Source organism: Drosophila busckii, chromosome X, assembly GCF_011750605.1.
Source record: "Drosophila busckii strain San Diego stock center, stock number 13000-0081.31 chromosome X, ASM1175060v1, whole genome shotgun sequence".
Classification (NCBI taxonomy): domain Eukaryota; kingdom Metazoa; phylum Arthropoda; class Insecta; order Diptera; family Drosophilidae; genus Drosophila; species Drosophila busckii.
Genome location: NC_046608.1, coordinates 16,640,789 through 16,662,460, shown reverse-complemented (window position 1 = coordinate 16,662,460; position 21,672 = coordinate 16,640,789). Strand labels below are relative to the sequence as shown.

Genomic DNA, 21,672 nt, shown 5'->3' with positions numbered 1-21,672 from the left:
CACTCACCGTTTTTTGATACACTTTGAAAAAAATAAGGTATATCTGCTTTATCAGCAAGCGCGGCTATGACTGTGCCCTTGTATATAATAATATAATAATAATAATAAAGTGTATTAAAAAGTCAGCTGTGCTCAACTTTAGTGCGCACTTGTGTTCTCTGCGCGCTTGCAACAAAAATTTGTGTGTTTTCTGTATGGATTTTATGATTCTTTTGTCCGATTTTTTTGTTTCCACACACATTTATTGTTTTTGTTAATTTGAGGTTGGCTTTGGTTTGAAATGTTTGTGGCATATTCGAGTGCCTGATATATGTGAGATTTTAATATTTTTTACGTTTCGTTTTTAGTTGCACTTGTTTTTGCTAACTCATGTGGCAAGTGGACGCGCGGCCAATAACAAATGTGAGTGGTAAGTTTTTTTTAAAGGGGTAAGCGCTACTATAAGTTTTTTAAATTATTAAATTTCAAGTTAGCTTAGAACAGTGTCAGAAGCAAAGAAATTTGTTTTATACGCAAATATTTGTTCTAAAACTAATTTTTTATTGCAATTGTCTTTAAGTCTAAATTGTAATAATGCATTGCCTGCATTTTGTTTGGTTACAGCCATGACTTGCATATAATGAATGCTTGGACATTCATGGCAATGGCAATTTACTGCTTTGCCGGCTGACAAATAATGCCACATGCGGCACATGCGACACATGCCGCTTATGCATGATATTTGAGGTCACATGTGGCGTATGCTTAATATTATTTCACTTGAGCAACCAAAAAGTTAGAACTGCGCATGCAAGCGACTTTATCTCATTGTGCTGTGCATGCGTGCATCACTCAAATCGACGTGATAGTAGGTGACACAGTGCGGTGGAACTTTTAAACTGGCAGTGTACCTACAAAGAGAAACTATTGAGTATAAGACAGATCGAACTTTATGTAGTAATGGCATTACAAACGGCTACTCTGCGTGCATAGCGCCTTGTCCACGTGTTGTACAAACTGTTAGATATTCGATCTCGAAGCTTATCTGCCGCACTCAGCCGTCTTGTGACTCTGCTCCCATTCTCGGTCTAGCGGTCTCTCGGCGCTGACACGAAAAATTGAACTCGGAACACTAATAATGGGTGCAACCTGTCATGTGGACATCCTATCGTTTCGCTCATGACTCGTGTGCATTTTAGAGCATATATATTATATGCGGTGCTCTGGCAGCCGTCTTTGCGTCTCTATGACTCTAGCCGGCCTGCAGAAGCATGATATGTGTCACTTATCAGGCTATTTGGCCAGCACGCGCCACGACAAGTGCGCTCAGGCGGACTTGAGATGATTGCTCTATTTGTCTTGGCCAGACTAAGTACAGCTACAAAAGCAAGTACATTGTATTAAACATTAGTGTAGACTTTAGTTTAAATATTGCTATTTAACATTTAATTATAATCATCTCTCCTGACAGCCCCTTGCAGCACCAGCCGCACTATCACGATGTGCACGTTGACAGTTCCCAAGGACATTTTCCTCTCAAAGAGTTGCCAGAGTGTGAACTGACAAGGCCAGTAAATATTAGTAGCTTAGCGATATATATCTATTAGTTCTAGTTATAGTTGACCTGAATCTTATCTTTTTGTTAATTTTTGTCCTTTGCCACGCTGTTAACTTAGATTATCTACCCTGCATTGTCCTTGTTTGATTGTCTTGCGTGTATAAACAGTACTACTGTCTATTGATAAATAGTGACTCTAGACATCATCTGAAAATCTATATTGATACGCAATAAACTTATCTACGACAATGTTGCTGTTCCTCTATACTTAATATAATCTCTGCTGAGTTAAGCAGTATGCTATAGGTTACACTGAATTAAGTACAGTGTGTGTAGCCTATATTAGAGTCCTCAGTATTCTCAGTATCTCTCAAGTCATATCAATATGTCTCTAGTATGCCACGTAATATGTATTTCCACTACACATCAGTTTCTAATTATCTCATTCGAGAGCCATAAGTCTCTATACTGCGGCATATCTACTGATATTTCTTATTGAATTGCCTTTTGTTGCTTGATGGTAGCACCGGACTATTAAGTTATCTGGTTTCTGTCACTCATTACATACCACGAATTTGATGTACGACTTATAAATATTATATACATAATGTTTATACTTTCTACATCTATGTGATATAATAACCCTATACATCTCTGCAATCACGATTCCTATTCGATTTTTACCAGTTCATTTGTTCTGATTTTTATATTATCGAGCTATATTCGTACCTCAAGTCACCATTTGCAGTTCAACTTTTTTTAAATATAGGCGATTAATATTGTGTGTCGTTATCTCATAGTTTTCTGATGCTGTTCTAAGTCATTCTTTGTGCCCGAAGCAATATCTTAGCACTCATGTGCGTTGTCTGCTGGAGCAGCCACGATCAACTATAGTGGATATATATGCATTGTCTCATAATCTCTAGATGCGCATCATCACATCCGCACCACCAAGCAAGAATACACCGTATAGCATCTCATGCTCATTCGACTAGAGGTCTAGCACAGAGAGAAAGGTAGGGACGTCTCGCCCTCTTATTCTAGTGTGGGTTTTATTGCGCTACAGCAACTCGCGATCAACAAATTTTAGTCACATAGAATACAGCTTTGCTTTATGTGGCTTACTGCCGATTCTCAGTTACCAGCCAGCTGAAATCTGTCCAGAAAAAAAAAACTCAAACTACATAAATCTAATTTGCCATTGCATCATAAATTTCCTGCTATCGTCTATGCTAAAGTCACACTTCCAATACATGTAACTCCAATATTTAATTTTATAAAGAAAAAGCATTGACTATCATAGAACATTATAAATCTCCACTATCATCTAGACTCGTTTTAAATAATATTTCATATAATACATGAATATGTATTTAAATTATTTATCTTTTGTATTGACCTATACATAAAAATGATTATTCGATGCTCATAGTTATTATTTAGTGACATATTATTCCGTTTCCGTGCAAATATAATTAGTCGTAAAATATTTTAGTCGTCACCGATAGCTATATATTAATATACTTTTCTTACCAGATGTGCAGCGATACCCTATTTAGACCTTGTCTAGTCGAACGAACTAGTGTCCCATAATTTGAACACACATTTTGCCACACTATAGAGTGCACAGCAGTCTAGGGCATTTCAAAACTTATTATTGGTTTTGTGATGTGTAGATATTGAAAAGATTTTCATTTAAATAACTAAGCAAACAGTGAAGCGACTACCGAGCATATGGCATTCATGGTCACAATCTCAACATGTCTTCTATAGTAGAATGTCTACCTATAGTGCATACCTGCTTAATTGGCACACACGATCAAAACACCCTCGCTTCGAAAGAGCCACAATATTCTTTAATTACCCCGCGGACTTGGCTATAATACTTATATGACATTATAGAGTCTTGTGCGCTTTCGTTTAATTAAATGAGAAAGACGATGAGAGTTTCAGTGACAGTGGGCATTAGTAATGCAACTCACATCCTAAAATTATTGCTCTATTTGGCCTTTGGATTTATTAGATATTGTCCGCCAATTCTTATAATAAATTTAGTCTTAGAAATCTCCATTGCTTTAGACAATTTTATTAATATTTTTTGAAGCTAAACATTGTAAAATTATTTATATTTTATTTATTGACAAATATGTAAAAAGTACATTTTGGATGTTTAAATTTACAAATAATGTGAAAAATTATAAAGTTGTAAATTTAAAAATGTCAAATGCACTTTTTTATATACTTTAAATATATTTAAATATTAAAATGTTAGGAAAAGTTTGCATAAATGCATAAATAAAAGTCATATAAACATTAATATAAATTAGTATTATTTACATTAATTTACCCAATACTCTTTAAACTAAATTAACTTGAGCTATTTTATTTTTTAACAAAAATGCATTTTCAAGCAAAGTTTTTGAATCTCTTTGCTTTTCATTTATTTATTGAGTGCGCCGTTTGGCAAGATTAAGTTGTCTGAGCTATAACAAGCTTTTTTTTTATATGCTAAAAAATTTGGCAATTGTGTGTAGAATCTATGTTTAGCATAGGGCTATAAATCCCAGAGACTACAGCTGAATGCATAGCATAGACGATATATACTTTTTACGATTCATAAAAGTTACAAGCTTTAGGCGAGACTGGGAGTGTTATAAAGTGCAAGTACGTTTAACAGTTAACAAAAGTTAAAATAACAGTTGTGTTGCGACACTTTGTTCACATTAATTAACTAAAGTTTATGAAAATATGCACGCTAGGCTAAACATTTAAGCTAAACACACGCATTTATTTTAAACTATTACTAACACGCTCTTGTTTAAACTCTACTAAGCAAGTCATTGACATTAGCTGCTGCAAAGTTAAGCATGTCATACGTGAAGTTTAAAGAACTTAACTGCTAGAAAACTGTGCATACTGCAAAACTGTTACCAGCGCTCCTCAAACTGTTCACACTGTTTTCATTCATAAGTTGGGCAGCATTGCTCCTTTAAAACTAGGGGCAGTTTATCCGCGCAGGCGCTTTAAAAACTGTACTCAGCTGGGGTAGGTCATAGCATAGGGGTACAATACTGGGCTCACTGTTAAATACTGTGTATGGTAGGGCAAATACTGGCTGGAGCACGTCCGTTATTTAAGAGCATTGCATTTAGTGGTGCTCTTAAATTTAAAGTGGGCACAGTTTGAATTGAGAACAGTTTGCAGCTAGCATCAGCTGTTTAGGCACTGACCTACGAGTGTGAGTTTATCATTAGAGCCTTAAGACCGCCTACGTCTTAACTGTTTAGGCCAAACAAAGCAATTAGTTGTCTAGCATAAATTATGACATGTGCATTATGTTTATTGGTAAATTATAATTGCATGCATAGTAAATAATTTATAGATAGGCATTTGTATTGCAATCAATTCAAATATTTCGTTGTCGATTTTTTGTCTAAATTTACAGTGTGAAAGTGCATGCTATATAGTTAAAAGTATTTTCATAATTAGAATTTAACAAGGCGGTTTGCAGGTATAAATTACCAATCAAAATACAGATTGTAGAAACAAGGCGTAAATTGCTTTGTGAGGCTATTAAAGTTATCTTAAATGTCTGACAGTCTACATGCCACCAAATTCCCCCCACCCCGCGCACACTGTCGCATCGCAAGCAAAATGTTTAAGGCTGCAAACTGTGTTAGCGGCTTAACGCTAAATTTGTTTAGTGTGTGCTTTACTTTACGCCTCTCTGCTGACCTTGACCTTATGCAAAATCAATGTCAAATTAAAGTTAAGACCAGGCTTTAACGCCAGGCAGGCAGGCAGACTACAGTTCATTCATCTATAGCATACTTAACACAGTCGCATTTTGGCCAGGGTCAACGCACAACATTTCTAGTTAAACGTATTATGTGCCTATATTTAAACAAATGCCGAATCATTGCTGCTGCTTGACTGCATTGCATATGTGGCCCCAAATATAAATGTGATTCATGTTAAACAGCTCAGCCTCTGGCTCGAGCTAACAGCGCTGCTAAGTTAAGCTAAATGCGCAGCTCAGTTTAGCTTGCAGCGAGCTAATTGCGCAGCTCAGTTTAGCTCACAATAAATAACGGCGATCGCTGCTCACAATTTGCAAAACGCAATTTGCGCATAATTTGTTTTGTGTATTAAAGTGTTAAATGTATGTCTAACGTGTTAAATGGCTGTTATACATGCTAAATTATTATTCAGTTTGTCTGTTTACTTTAATGGCAAATCTCTGCACGCCAAATGTGCGCCAGGGGTCAGTTCGCCAGAGTTTTACATCACTAAGCTTTCGTCACAGCTACGATTATGAGCCTAAGCCAGAGCAGAGCTGCTTGCTACAATGTATTTTTAACTGCCGGCATTTGCTAAGCTGTTTAGTGCGCTTCACACACATTTGAAGTCCATTACCGCATATAATGACAGAAAATCACTATCAATATCACTAAAACTTTAGTCCCATCAACTTTCATAGTCAGTCAGCGTCAACGTCAACGTCAGCATCAGCGTTTAAATAACACAGTTGACACTTTTACTGACACACTAACCGTAACAACTTAACCATCTTTTTTTTTATGTGTATGACTTTATTAGGCACTAAACATTGATCGCAGTGTATTAAATAGTCAGTCACTGACAGCAAGTGACAAGTGACAAAGCCGCTTGTGCACGCCTGGACTGACAAAAAGCTCATTTGGACTTGTCAAAAATCTAACTTGCTCTTGGCTGGCTGGTGGGGGGAGTGGTGCAACCCAAAAAGCATCAAAAATAAGTGCAAATTCGAAAAGGCTTAGCAAGGATTTGCAATGGCGCAGGCTCAGGCTCGTAAGCAGCGGCAAGTGCCTTATAAGCTGCTAACATGGAACTTACATTTTTAATCAAAACAAAATGTATGTATTTTAAATCAATATTTATTGGCTGTGTGTGTAGTTTAATATAGCCAGACAACATTTAGTAAATTTAAATACAAATTAAATGCTTGTGCTTATAAATGAAATTAAATATTAATTGTTGCAACTTGCAATTGATGCTCAAGCTTCAAGTTAAAAGTCACTTAACCTTACAATTGACAATTTGAACGCCAGCAGCAATGACAACTGATTAAAAAGGCAAGCCGGGCAGCTACTATAAACGTTATCTAGGCAACATCGGCTATGAAATTTTTCGCCGTCTGCTGATGGGTGTCAAGTGCGTCTCTGATAGCGTTAAAAACTTTGCGCAAATTAACTTGAAGCATAAAAGCGTAAATCAAATTAATTTAGAATGCCTGCTCATAAAGGTTAATCATACGCCCCGTCCAACAAGCAGAACAGCCAAAACAGCTTGCGCTGCTGCTGTTAATGACAACGACAAAATAGTCATTGGAATATGAGAAACTGTTGATGAGACTAAAAGATGCTGGCGGTCATGACGCAGCTGTTGCGCAAAAGCAGACACCAAAAAAAAAAAAAAAAAGCAAACAAAAAAAGCAGCAAAAACTAAAAAAACAAAGTCTAAGCGAATTGAACTTCAAGTGGGACATTGGGGGGTCCGGCAAGGTGGACCCGCCGGACATGGGCTTTTGTCTATGTAAATGAGGCTTGGGCGCCTGCTAGACGCCAGTTTAACGTAAGAAAGTAATCTAAAAGTTGTGTTTCATTTATTGACAATTTGCTGCAAAATAATTGCCAATGGCCATCATCAAAAGGATACGCACCCCATAGAGTCAAGTGAGAAAGACGAAAATTGACATCATCTCCATTTAGTGCGCACAGTCAAATGCGTTAAACAAATTAAAATTAAACACAGCAATTGAATTGAAGTTTTTTTTTAATATTTATTAAAGATTTAGGCTTATTTGTTGCAGCTTATATTAAATATTTAGTTGTTTATAATAAACTTATTTCATCTATGAAATTGAGTTATAAAATAGCTACAGATTAGTAGCTTATATAGCATGCTTACTGTATTATATTTTAAAAAATTTTGATTTGCCTAAGCTAAGCTTATATTAAATTTGTGTATAAGTAACATTTTGCTAAGCAGCTTAAAGTTAGTTCAGCTAGTAGCTGCTGCGCTTGCATAACACTTAACAAAGTGTATCGCTTAGTCAGGCAGACAGCACTGAGCAGCGTTATTTATTTACCTTATAAAGCAAAGTCGTTGTGTAGTAAATCGATTGCTTTGCACAGTTTTTAGAACACTTCGCTATATAGGACAACGCGCTTGAGCTGCAGTTTCGTAACTCTGGGGCAACAACAACGCTTGCCACAAATCGTTGCTGCAGCAGCAGCCAAGTCACGTTTAAAACATTGACGCTATCAGTTTACTGCCTGCGGCAGTTTGCAGTTGCACGCGCTGCATACGATATGTGTATACAATATGCTATATATACATATATACTATATATAGTAAGTTGTGCAAGTTGTTGACCGTTGGGCATGCCAGTTTGGCGGCCTTGTTTGCGATTTAATGCATAAACTTGCGGACGGCGAGCGTCAAGTGACTTTTAGTACTTGCAAGCAAAGCAAGTTTCATATATCAGCAATGACAGCAAATATTTGTTAAAAATCAAAGATGAAAAAAGCAAAATAAAAGTAAAGCTTAAATGATGTTTCAAAATAGAAAGTATGCAAATTGAGATGCAGAGTGTGTTATGCAAATTAGTAATATATTTTATTTATTTATTTATTTAATGTCAACTATGAACTGTCGACGAAAAAAAAAATTATTACATAAAATATTTAAAATAGTTTTAAAAATTAAATTAGTGCATTTTAAAATGTAGCATATATTCAAAGCTACTTTATTGGGGGTGGTGGGTGGGGGAACAGATTTTCCTCCCCCCCGGGGGGGGGGGGGGGGCAAACATTTCTTAGGTAACTGTGCGAAGTTCCAACAAAAAGTTTTAGCTATACTCGCTGGTCTGCCAGTTTATAGCACTCTCGCTCTCTCTCTCTCTCCCTCTCTCTCTCTTTATGTGTGTGTGTGTGTGTGCAGCCATATGTCAATTTAGGTAATATTGTCGACGTTTATGATGAATTTATTTGCTGCGGTTTTACTTTTTGTTCTTGCGTGTGTTGTTTTTTTTTTTTTTTGAGCCAAAGGCGAACAAAGCCATTAAAAAGCCAAAGCACAACAAAGTTACAGCGTTTTATGTTTATGAAGGCAACAGACAATGCTGCTTAAACTCAATTTGTACTAAAATATGAGTGCACACACACACACACACACATACTTAGCGAAAGAGTAGCCCAGAGACAGAGAGCGTCAACTTGCTGCTTTTTTTTGATAGCACATTGGCACTTGAACTTGAAAAATCTCAAGTCGCTAGCGACAAGAGTGAAGCGCTGCTCTCTCTCATTTAGTTAACCCAGTCAACCATAAGTAGTTTTGGCCCACGCCCACGCATATGTGCGTGTGTGTATGTTTGTTCTTTTTAAAATTCTTTATTGTCAGTAGTCAGTTTTATCTGATTGAATTTTCTTTAGCAGCATAAAAAGCGAAAGCGCACAACAACAACAAGAACAAGTGTGTTAAATGATTGCTAAATCAACTGTCAACGGTAACAACAAGTGCTGCAAATACAAACACACACACATACATACACACAGACAATCAACTAAACACTATGCATGCCAGGGCTACTATATACGAGCCCAGCCCGCAGCGATTTTTTGGAGTGTGCCATTTTTAATGACTTCTAGTTTTTAATAGTGAGTATATATATCAAGTATATATATCATTAAAAAGGTTATTTTATTACCTTTTATTTGGTATATAACAATATATACGTTGTATATAAACAAAACTGAACTAAGTCTAATTGAATAAATTATTAAATTTGCGCATAAAATTATTTGACCATTAATAATTCGTACGGCTCCAATATTTATTAAGTAAAACTGATTGATGCCTTAATTATTTTTAGTATTTGCATTGTATTTACAAGCTTTGTGCATTATTTTGGAATTATAGTTTAGTTATATTTTAGTTATTATTCGTAATGACGAATAATTGAAAAATAAATAATGCAAAATAATTGCAGAAATAGTAATAAATAATTATTTTAAAACTATAGCATATTTAAATTGTAGCATAGCAAGCAAAGTGCTGTAGACTAACAAAATTAGCAATAACATTTATTTTCAAAAATAAAAAAACTAATAAGCCAAAACAAATATACAAAAAGTGTTGCAATTTTAATTATTTTAATAAATTTAGAAAAAGTCTTTAGTGCTTGCATATAACAAATCCAATGCTGAAGCCCAAATATGAGCAGCGCAATTGTTTGTAATTTAAAATAAATTTATTCATACAATTTTTGAATTATGCGACCCCAGGGATTGCCATAGCCAGACTCTAAAGTTCGCAGCCCTGGTACTGCTCATATAGAGCGCTATATAAAACAGCGAGTGCGGGTGCGCTCTTCGCATTAGACATGTCAACAAAAGCTTTTGTAAGCTGTGAAAAAAAAGCCACAAAAAAATAAACCAAAGCGTTGCAAAGTGTCGAAATTTATTTGATTTCTTTTTTGTTTGTAGCACACACGCATGTAAAAAAAAAAAAACTCAGACATTGTTGCAGGGGCAATATGTCAGATTTTGTATGTCATTTGTTTGTCTGCATATTCGCCGGCTGTTTGTTGATGTCACAATGCGTTTTGGTTTTTTTTGCTGTTGTTGTTGTTAACGTGTTGCTATTGTTGTTAACGGCAAAGCGCAGAGGCGTAGTTAAGCAGGGGGCGGCAGCAGTTCTTAGCTACAAATTAAAGCAAAACTAAAGTGCAGCCTAAATGTGCTTTAAAAATTAGTACAACAAAATTTAAAACTAAACATATATTTTCAATTTTTTGTACAAAATTTAATAGCAATATTTAATATTAAAACAGTTTTTTTTTTTTTTAAATTGCAACACAAGCATATTTTGCTTAATTTAATTTTGCTTTGGGCTTTAAATTTTTCACACTCATAATAGCGAAGCTATTGAATTTTCATCAGCTGCCCTTAGCTGAGCTACGCCCTTGGCACGCCCACACACACACACACACAATGTTTGCTTTCAAGAGCCGCTGAGGTTGACAAATAAGTAAAGCATTATGCGCTTAAACGTTTTTTTTTTCGCACCTACGCTTTGACAAAGAGACAGAGAGAGAGAGAGAGAGGCAGAGAGCGTATAGAGAGAGAGAGATAGCGCACATATGCAAGAGCAATTAATTTTGCCAAGACGCAGTGAAGTGTAAAAAAGCAGCGCCTTTAATTTAATATTTAAAAAATGAAACACTAGCATAATTTAAAAAGAAAACTCAAAGTTTGCAAGCAATATTAATAAACAAATTGCAAAAAAACCATATAAAATATTTATAGCATATTGTTAAAACGTAATTGAAATTGTTTGGTTTACAGCAACAACAATTGGGCACCTATTTAATCACTCGAGCATACGGGTCGCATGAGCAATATAAAAAAGGCAAAGCCAAACTTGGCATTGTGCTAAAAGAAAAGAGAGTAGCTGCTGCTGCTTGTGTGTGTGTGTGTGTATTTGTGTGTGTGGGACGTCTCATTAATGTGCGCCTTGCAAATTAGGCACGCAAAAGCGCGCCTGCCTGCCATTAAAAAAAAAAAAGAGAAATACGCGCGACAAAAACAAAAGCAAGCCAACAACAAAAAGCAAAACAAGAATCTGTCGCATAATTACAAAAAATGTGTCAGACACGGCCGTGTGAGCAGCTCGGCTTTTATGTGGAAATGTCTAGACAAACGCTTTTGGGCTGGCCGGCAAAACCAGCGAGCAACTCCTCATTTGCTGCTTCAGCTCCAAGCATATGTCTCTCTCCCTCTCACACTCTCTAGCTATCTCGCTCTGTTAGCTGAAAACATCTTTTGTGCACGCATGTGTGTTTTTGAGGCTTAAAAGCAATTGCTGTTGCGCCTGCAATTGTTGCTGCTGGCACAAATAAAAAAAAAAAGCCCTACAATATTTATCAGTGTCATAAGCGCTTCGTGTGGCATGCAACACACACACACGCACACACACACACACACACACAGCAGCTGCTGCTTCTCTGTGTTTGCCAATGTTTGCCAAAAGTGCAGGCGTTCGCTTAAATCTTTTTTTGTTTGTGTGCCGCTTTTTTTTTAAACATTTTAAAAACTGCCAAAAACTAAACGTAAGAATTTTTAGCTATGTTAACAAGCTGATCAATATTAATGAATTAAGCTACATTAATAACATAAGCATATGTTTAATATTTTGGCATAACTGCTACTATAACATTTTAAGCAGTAAGCTATAAACAAATAAGCTTAAGATTTAATACTTAATAATAATATTAAATTAATAAAAGAGTTTCCATTAATATTACAACATTTTAACAGCGCTTTATATTTTTTATTTCAACAGCAATGTTAAAAACAATTTAGTTGACATGTAGTCTGCGTTTTAACATTTAACAGCAATGTTAACAACTCAGCTATGTTAACAACATAGTTTTAATTTTTTTGTTAAGCATAAATTACATATTTTATAACAAATATATATAACAAATGTGCGCTGCTTAACTCTTACGCTTTTAGCAGCTTAGCGTATTTTTCTTTGCTGTATATAGAGCATACGCTAGTCGGCTAAGCAGCTAACTTACCTTTTTTTTCTGCTTTCTGCTGTGTTTTAATGTAATTGACAGTAGCTGCTGCTGCTGCTGCTTTGAAGACAAAGCTTTCACTATGTCAGCTGTGAGATCAAAGCAATTTTCAGGCACAATGCAAAATCGAATGTAATCAAACAACGAAAGAGCAAAAAAGTCAGACAAAAAATGTTGTAACGCTGCTGTAAAAAAAAAAAATAAATTGCAAGCTAAAGAAATATAATCTAGATTGTTTACAGTGTAGCTGCGCAAGCATTGCCTACTTTTATGGGCTAATTGAACTTGTGCCTAAGCCGATTTTGTTGTTCGCTATTTGTTTTGTATATTTTTGTTTTTTTTTTTTTGTATAGTTGCCATTGATTTCAATTGTCCATTTCATAGCTTCATTCATTTTGTCTGACAACAACAAGCAGCACAAAATACTTAAAATAATTGTTTGCTTTTGCCATTTGCTTTTACTTTTGTTCTAAAGCTTTATCACAAGCAGCTAAAGCTAACGGTTTGCTCACAATAATGCTTTGCATTTTGTATTTGTATTTGTTGCTACTTTTGTTTTGCATTTTTCTTGCTATTGTAGCTCATTGTCTGCAGGGTTAGCATTGCTTTGAATATCTTAAGTTTGCAGTGGAACTTTAATTAATAGTCACAGCAAAGAAAGCTAAAGAATGTTGAGCGATCTTTTAAACGATGCAGACAAAAATATATTTGAAATCTTTTAGCTGCTAAAATAAATAATCAATAATAATACAAATTAAGTATACGCATTTATTTATGTATAAAGCTTGAAATGTAAGCAAACTGACTAAAGCTGTTAAAAATAATTTAGTAATTAAATGTGTAATTCATTAGAATAAATTTTAGTTTAAATAATTATTTATTTCTTATCTCTTGCAATATTCAAAATATAAATAACTTACATGTTTTGAGCATTACAAAGGCTCTTAAAATTAAATATAATTATTAAATTCAATTTTTCTTGAGAATTCTACTTTTAAGACTGCTCAGTAAACAAAAAAAATGCATACTATTGAATAATAAATTTATTATTTATTTTATGGCCAGAGTCTACAAATTTGGATTTAGTTAATCAAGTGTTTATGCTTGGCCAGCAATAAAATATAACAACAACAGCGGCATTATAATTATATGCTGTTCAGTGTCAACAATAAAGCTCAACAACAATAACGGTACACAAAAGGATACATAAAAAGGACGTCTGCCAGAGTTTTTGTTGCAGCAACAAAACTCTCAAGGTCTCTAGCTCAATATGTTAAAAGCAAGTTAAAAATCTTAAAACGAAATGAGATGCGCTACAAAGTTGAGCAGCTGTTGCTTTTGCTAAGACTACGAAATATCCTGTATAAATATTTAACTGCTTCAGACTATAAAGTAAGTGTATTTAAAAGCTTTGTATATGTATAGTTAGCATTTTAATAAATTATTTTATGCTTTAGCAGCACGTTACAATTTTATTTCAATTAATAATTTTTAATTGGCATTTAATTTTTGACTTTTGTGCAATGCTTTAATCCTTTTTTTAAACTTTTTAGCTTAGTATATTTCAGTTATTTTTATATTAACTCTTAGAGTCGATTACTTACAGAGTATAATAAATAAAGGCAAACTTTTGCAATAGACTTGAATGCGTAGCAGGCCAAGTCTACAATAATGAAAAATAAATTGACGCAAGTGTCACTGAATTTGCATAGACGAAAAAAGAAAATATATATATACATGCTATATATAACAATTTGGTCTAATGTCTAATGCAAGCTGTAAGCAAATGCATTTGATTTATTGAAAATGTGCTTTGTTCTCTATTCTTACACTTGTTAAACAGCATTGATTATCATTAGGGTCAAGTTAGTAGACTGTAATTTGATGTGCTGCTATTTTGTTTGCTTGGCTTTGTTTGTTGCTAACTTTTTCGTTTTGCGCATTGGCATGTAAAGATGCAAGTCTGGCTACTGTCCATGGGCATAATTGAAGCTTTTGAAATCAATTTAATTAAACAGCCCACACAGTCACACACACATATACACATACACATACGCAGACAAAACCATTTGATGCTCATAATGTGATAGAGACAAAAACGAATTTTCGATTTACTGCAGTCATTTGCCTAGACGACTTACTCAATACCCTTTGTTTTTTATGTACAGCTAAGTGCTATGCAATATTTCATAAGCTCCGTATAATATATATATTTTCTATATAAGCATAAGCTATAGTTTACATATAATATAAATAGTCTACTAAATTAAAGCTTAAGTACTTAAAATAAAAGCGCATACACATTTATGCAAACATGACTCAAATTAGAAACTATAAAAAATTCAATAAATTTGAATAGTTTGCTTTATATATAAAAACAATTTCAAAGCAATTCCAGTAATGAATTTGTATTGCAATATTTATTAACTTAAATTGCAAAGAGCAAGCTCAAAACATTGGCATTACTTAGCTATTAAGTCCATATAGTGTGGTTAGGCGTAGCTTCAATATTGGTCTATTGTCTTAGAAATTCGCTAGGGCTTGGACCTTGGACCGATAAGGGGCCTTGTGTGCAGGCAATTGAAATTGAACGCCGACTCCGCTCTCGCTCGCTCTCTGTTAAGCGCGTGTGCCTTGAGACTGATAAGGATTAAAGGCAAAATAGGCAACAGGCGCAGCACTTGTGTGTGTGCCTTGGCTTGCAATTAGCCTAAAGTGTTATTAAGCATCCAACGACGACAGCGTCGTAGTAGCTTTTATTTCAAACACATTTTTTGTTTTTCGTAACTGGCTGCCATTAGCAACGACGAATGCAATAATTGTTCAAAAGCTAGCAGCAGAAAAAAAAATTGTTGAAATATGTAAATTTCGCAGCTGCTTAGCGCATACAAATAGCTGCTGTTAAATAATGTATACGCCAAGTTGGTTTTGAAGCCTTTGCAGGCGCAATTAACAAATTCTAGGCAACTCCTGACGCTGTCTGGGCCGCCTATTAAGCTCAGAAATTAACTCAATTTCTTAAGTTAAAAAAAAATTTATAAAATTATATACAACAATTAGCACAAAATAAGTCAGTTAACAATTTTTAAAATGGCAAAGCGGCTTGCATTTAAATTAGAGCTTCAAATATATTTAATTAAATAATGAAAAAAATAAGACATTTATATAGGCAATTCATTGTATTTTAATTTAAGTTTAAGCTTTAAATATATTATTATTATTATTATTATATTATTGCTTACAAAATGCAAAATGATTCAAACAAAAACTGTTAGTTAGATTGCTTACAATTTTGAAGCGAATAGCAAATCCAAATAAATTTGCAATATATTTAGTTGAGATTCAAACGAGTCAACAAAGATAATCAAAAATTCGCTCAATAAAAATCAAACAAATTTTATATATTATTAATAAAAATATGTACGTCTATATTTCAAGTGATTTTTTCATTTTTAATCGAGTAATTTTCAAATAACATATAGCAATATTTTAAAAAGTAAAAGCTTCATAATTTGAGTTCTATTGTTTTGTTTAAAGTAATTTTGTGATTATTTCAGTTAACTTTTTTGATTTTTTGTATGCGTAATTATTAAGTTATTATTATTAAGTATTTAGTAATTATTAAATTAAAATAATTATTGATTAATCAGCATGCAAATGCTATAGACAGCAATTTGTTGAATGCTCAGCTGTCAACTGATTTTGCAATCAATGTTAAGCTGCTGCAAATTCAATTCTGAAATTGAATTACTTTGAGTTTGAAATTTAGACAAGTTTTTTTTGGAATGACTGTTGCTCAACTGTTGCACAACTGTTGGGTCAATCGTTGAACTGAACTCTCGGGGCAAACAGCAACATCAGCTGCGAATGAAACTAATGATGTTGTTTCGGAGACCAAAGCAAGCCAAATGGCATTTTGAGGCGCAGTCAATTAGAGGTCTGCAAAGTTTGGACATAGACCCCAAACGCACACACACACAACACACACACACACACACACAGACGACTGGCAATGCAATTAAAGTCACGTAGCTGTCGTTCAGCTCAGTTTAGTTTGTTGCTGGGGCAAGCGTGTCGTATGATTGATTTGCATAATTTACAGACTTGCTGACAGAGTAGGCGCTCATTCGGTCCAAAGTGGATTTCGGCTTACAGGCGTCGCAATCAATTTGCCAAAATGTCCTTAGCGCAGCAGGACAACAGTAACCATTGGCTAAACGCCAACAAGTGACAGAGTGAGAGCGAGAGCGAGAGAGTGGGGGAGTGGGGGAGTGAGAGCGGGCATGCAAACATTTGAAATTCATTCACGCTGCGTCTTTACGCAGGACATGAAACAGACACCACAAATCAGCAACAGTTACAAAAAGGACGCGTCTCAGTTGCTTCATTCTAAGCCAGCACAGCGGGCTGCTGTTCGCTGAGCTAATCAAGTACATAAATAAATTTACAACAATTGCATTCACACACACACACACACACAGACACATTTATTTGCGCTGTCTGTCTGTTAAGCATTCTGCGGCAAATATAATTGAAATTACAAGCAGAGATAAGCCGCGACCTTGATAGCAGCTTCAATTATTAATTCTACACGGCTAGAAACAATTTAATTTGAAATATTCGCCATTTTAAATTAGCAAATAAATGTTTCAACCTCACAAAATTCTGCTTAAAATTTCAAATTTATTCTAATTTAATTTTTAATTTAATATATAGCAAAGAATTATAATAATTATTTTAAACGCTCAAAGATATTGAGAAAATTTCATTTATATTGATTTTTAATTTTAAAGCGCACAAAATTGTGAAAATATAATTATAAAAAAATATATATAAATTTAACCTCACAAAATTCCAAATTGAATTTAACTTTTAATTTAATTTATAGCAAAGAATTTAAAATTATTTTAAGCTTGAGCGTTTAGCGTTGAGTTATTGCAAAAATTTATATTGATTTTTAATTTTAATGCGCACAAAATTGTAGAAATATATATAATTAAATAAATATTTTTTCATGTAAAAAATAAGAAAATAAAAAAGTTTTAACAAAACTATTTTAAATTATTAAAATTCTGCTGCAGAAAAAAAAACATTTTTATATAATTTAAAACCATCAAAAATTCTTAAAGCGAAAATTGTAACAAATATATTTTATTTAAAACGCACAAGACTCTTCGGAAAAATTCAAAGACAAATTTATTTTTATATTGTATATTTTTATGAAGAACTTTTATTGAGAAACACACATTTAGTCTTTGTCCATTATTACATTTAGAAATACAATTTAATGTATATTTATTTTTTATGTATGCTTTTTTTTTTTGTTATATAGAAAAGAGGCTGCAACAATTTTTGACAGCTCGAATCTAATTTTTTATTTGTAGACACATATATAAGTTTTATTTTATATATTTTACTGACGTTCAACAGCAGTTGGAATTAATACCTTGGGTTTAACTTGCTATTCAATTATTTGTTCTTATGCCTTAATGTATACGACAAGAGATTTAAAAAATATTACTATTTTGTTTTAAATGATACAATATTTGCTAGAAGTGCTTTTTGGCAAATAGATTCCTCTTTGACAAAAATATAAATAAAGCTTAAAAGCTTTAAAAAAGATTTGAACCAGCAAATAAAAGTTATTACAGCTTTGCAACAAAAGCTTTGTAGACAAAAGCGACAGCAAGTAATGAGCTTAAAGCTTAATACTTGCGCGCTTTTGTTAAAAACATAAATTAAGAAATCATAAACGTGTATGTGTACCTTAAATATATTTAATTAAATGTGCAATGAAATTAATATTATATAACAATTTGACTTAAATAGAAACTTAAAAACTGTATAGATTTTTTTTAAATGAAAATACATTATTATTTGTTTTTCATTCAGAACATTTACATAATATTATTTATTTTTTTGCTAATTATTTTACTTATTTCAAAAAAATCTTACTAGTAAATACTGCAATTAGCAAATGACAACTAAAGCTTAAAATAATATTTATAGAAAAAAAAATAATTGTGTGTACATTTGAACTATTTAGTTAAATATATTTAAATGGGTTTTGATTTTTTTTTTGGAAATAGCATAACTTAAATAACAATTAAAAATATATACTTTTTACTGCTGTTTTATATATAAACGATATAGCAATGGTTGCATGCAAATTTTCTTGCATTTTCAAACTTGAATTTTTTTTGTATTTTTTTTTTTTTTTTGGTACAATTTATCATAAAATAAAACGAATGCTGTTGTTGTTGTAGTTTGGTGGTGTTAGTGCTGGGTGGTGTTAAAGTCCTTACGCCACTTTCTTTTGCTGCTTCGCCTTGAATTTGTTTTTGAGCAAGCCCGGCAAGAGCGAAGCGCAGGCGCATATGAATAGAATGCCCATGGAGGTCCAGGAGAAGGCCTCACTCGAGCTGCTCATCTTCTGCAATGTCTTGCCCGCCTGTATGGCGATCACCGAGGGCGGGGCGACGCCACAGAATGTGCCCAATGCGAATGTGTGCAGCGGCACGCCAATTACCGGTGAGGCCAAATTAATAAACCAATTTGGCAGTATCGGTGTCATGCGTAGGAATAACATATAGTTGAACAAACTCTCGCGATACTCTTCCACATGCTTCGACCATTCGCTGGTCTTCTTGGGCCAGAAGTGGCGGATCAAGCGGCGTCCCAATATATTCGATAGCAGATAGCATAGAGTAGCGCCCAGCGCTGAGCAGAAGCAGATTAGAAATAATGCAATCGGAAATTTATACAGAAATCCCAGTAGAATCGACAGGAACAATGATCCGGGAATGGCGAATGTTTGTAGGCTAAAGTTTAAAAGTTATTTAAGTTAAGCAAAACCAAAAGTTATATTCAATTCGGATATATAGTTATGTTTGTTTGTGTGTGTGTGTTTGTTTGTATTTATGTAGGCTAGCTGATCATTTAAGTTGCCAACTGTCTCTGTCTGGGGCCTTTTTAGTATTTATAGCACAAAAGTAACAACAATAACAAATTGACATGCGCTACTAAAAAGCGTCGAACTCAACATCTCACTCTCTCTCTTTCACCCGCATGCTCTCTCTCTCTCTCTCTCTCTCTCTCTCGCTCTTTCGCAATTTTATTTGCTTGTGTCTATGAACGATAACAAACTGTAGCTAATGAAACGTGAGATTTGATAAATTTGTATATTTATTTATGGCTCTGCGTTAAAATTTTATACTAGCAACAACTAGTTAAAGTATTTTATGCAAATTCCCAAATGCAAATTGTAACTAAAAACTAAAACTAAGCTATAATATTAAAGAAATTCATTTCTAGCAAAATTCCCACTTAAGAATGCTTTTGTGCATTTGTATTAAATTGATTGCGAATTCTATATATTAAATTTAATTGAAAAATTCCTACGAATTGCCTAACTGTAAACATGTTTACCCAAGCCCAACGCGCTGTTACTCATAGTAAATAAAGTTGAAAACAAGACGAAACTAAATTGAAAATTGCGTCGTCAGCAAAGCTTAAGCGAGGGGGGGGAAGAGAGCGAGAGAAAGAGTTGAGAACAAGTGCATAGTAAAATAAACATGCACAAGCCAAGGGCCTTAAACAGTAACAACGCATATAAATAAAATAATAAAAAAAGCAAACAAAAAGCAATAAAGAGAGCACAGAAAGAAAAAAAAACAATAACTGAAAAGCGATCGTGCGCTGCTCAGCTGTTTAAATAGATTAGACGCCAAGCTATACATACAAACAAATGTATGCACGAATGTGTGTGTGTGTGTTTGATTTTTGTTTATAAACGTGCGTTGACTGAACGCAAAGCAGACGAAAAATCACGCAAGCTGCAAGTGCGAAAGAGAGCGCAGGTGCAAGTGCACGAGTTTTAAGCATGCGTCACATATATATACATACAGTTGTATGCATGCCTGTATGTGAGTGTGTTTGTGTTAGTGCAAAGTGCACACTCGCATGTTAAAGCTAAAGCAGCTGATCATGCTCAAGAGAGAGAGAGCGCGAGAGCGAGCATAACCATGCGTGTGCTTTGCATAATGATAAAGCAAACATTACGTGGGCGAATCTATGCATGTATGCGTGTAATTGTGTCTGTGCTGTGCGTGTTGACCATGAACAGTTTTTTGCTTTTTTTGGACTAAAAACTGACCATTTTTATAGAAAATTAATTGGGTCAAGGTTAAGGCACACAATGCAAGACAGCACGACAGCTGTTCGCTGTTAGCTAACAGTGCACTAAGCTTAACATTGACAACAACTGTTAAAAGTCAGTTCAAGCATTTGAGGAAATAAATTCTAAACTTTTTGTACAGCACACCCCATTGCATTTGTAAAAAGGATACAAAACGTAGGCGACGACAACGCCAAACATCACTTCAAAGTAATACATGTCCTTGTAGCGATCCAGCACTTTGGCCAGCATCTTGGCATCTTGAATATCACGCGGAATTTTCAAATGTTCCTTTTCGGTGCTGCAATTAAAAATAAAATGTTAAATTACACGTTTTGTTAGCTATCAATTTGTATGTATGTGTGAAATGGCGTGACTTTTGTCGTAAAGCTCACTTTTGCAAAACCAAAACACAGAGGCGTCGTCAGCCGAGCGCAGCGCTGGGGGATCATTCAACTCCCCTCTATCGCTACACTGCAACATTTCATTAATTTTTATTATTTTACTCACTCATTCAATTCGGGAAATATTGCGTAGACATAGAACATGGTTGCGAGACTAGCAACAAATATAGCAACAACAATAACTAAAGATTTTTTAGTTGCTTTACGCTCATCTGCAGTCATGGGTTGTTTAGCTGCTGGCTGCGCTGCTTGCTGATCATTTTGTTGTTGCTCCTGTTGCTGTTGTTGTTGCTGCTGCTGTTGTTGTTGTTCTTCTTGTTGTTGGTTTATCGCTGGCTTATGTTTGCCATTAACAAGGCGCACATTAGAAATTCTAACAGCGCTGACAGCTGTTAAGAGTACATTGAATTTGTATTTTATTAACAATAGAAAATATGTGTAATCAGTGGACTTACCATTCCGACTACTGCTAGTCTCCATTCTGGCCTCTCACGAGAGAACTGTTGTTTAGCGTTTCCGCGTTTCGCTTGCTTCTCTTCTTCTCCTTGTTGTTGTTTGTCACAAGCAAATAAAACAAACTTTAGCTTGCTTTTACAAAATTAATTTTAGTTTTTCAGCTTTACTTCCTTTTTGCACTTTTTTTATGACAATGGACTTAATCGATATTAAAAAGGTGCAGACACACATACACACGCGCGCGCACTCGCATTCACATACATATATACATACATACACAGCTAGCGCGAGACGCAAATTTTTTTTCCCGTTTTGTTGTTTAGTGTATGTTAGAACTATTAATTTAAGCTGAGATAAATTGCACACGTAATAACCAAAAAAAATTATAATAGTATTCAACTTTAAGCGCCTAGTTTTTATTTCCTGCTAAATTTTGTTGATTTATTAACTAATTCACCCGAACCGACACTAATGA

The 21,672-nt window shown here is 34.3% G+C and overlaps 1 protein-coding gene across 1 annotated transcript; it reads right to left on the bottom strand.

Moving 5' to 3' along the window:
* Positions 1 to 18,361: 18,361 nt before the first annotated feature.
* On the bottom strand, positions 18,362 to 21,666 carry LOC108607253 (transmembrane protein 41 homolog). The gene is made up of 4 exons (XM_017997936.1): positions 21,197 to 21,666; positions 20,848 to 21,130; positions 20,510 to 20,638; positions 18,362 to 18,982 (listed from the first exon to the last, which is right to left on the bottom strand). The coding sequence occupies exons 1-4, from the start codon at positions 21,219 to 21,221 to the stop codon at positions 18,463 to 18,465; spliced, it is 957 nt and encodes a 318-aa protein (XP_017853425.1). The 5' UTR covers positions 21,222 to 21,666; the 3' UTR covers positions 18,362 to 18,462.
* Positions 21,667 to 21,672: the final 6 nt, after the last annotated feature.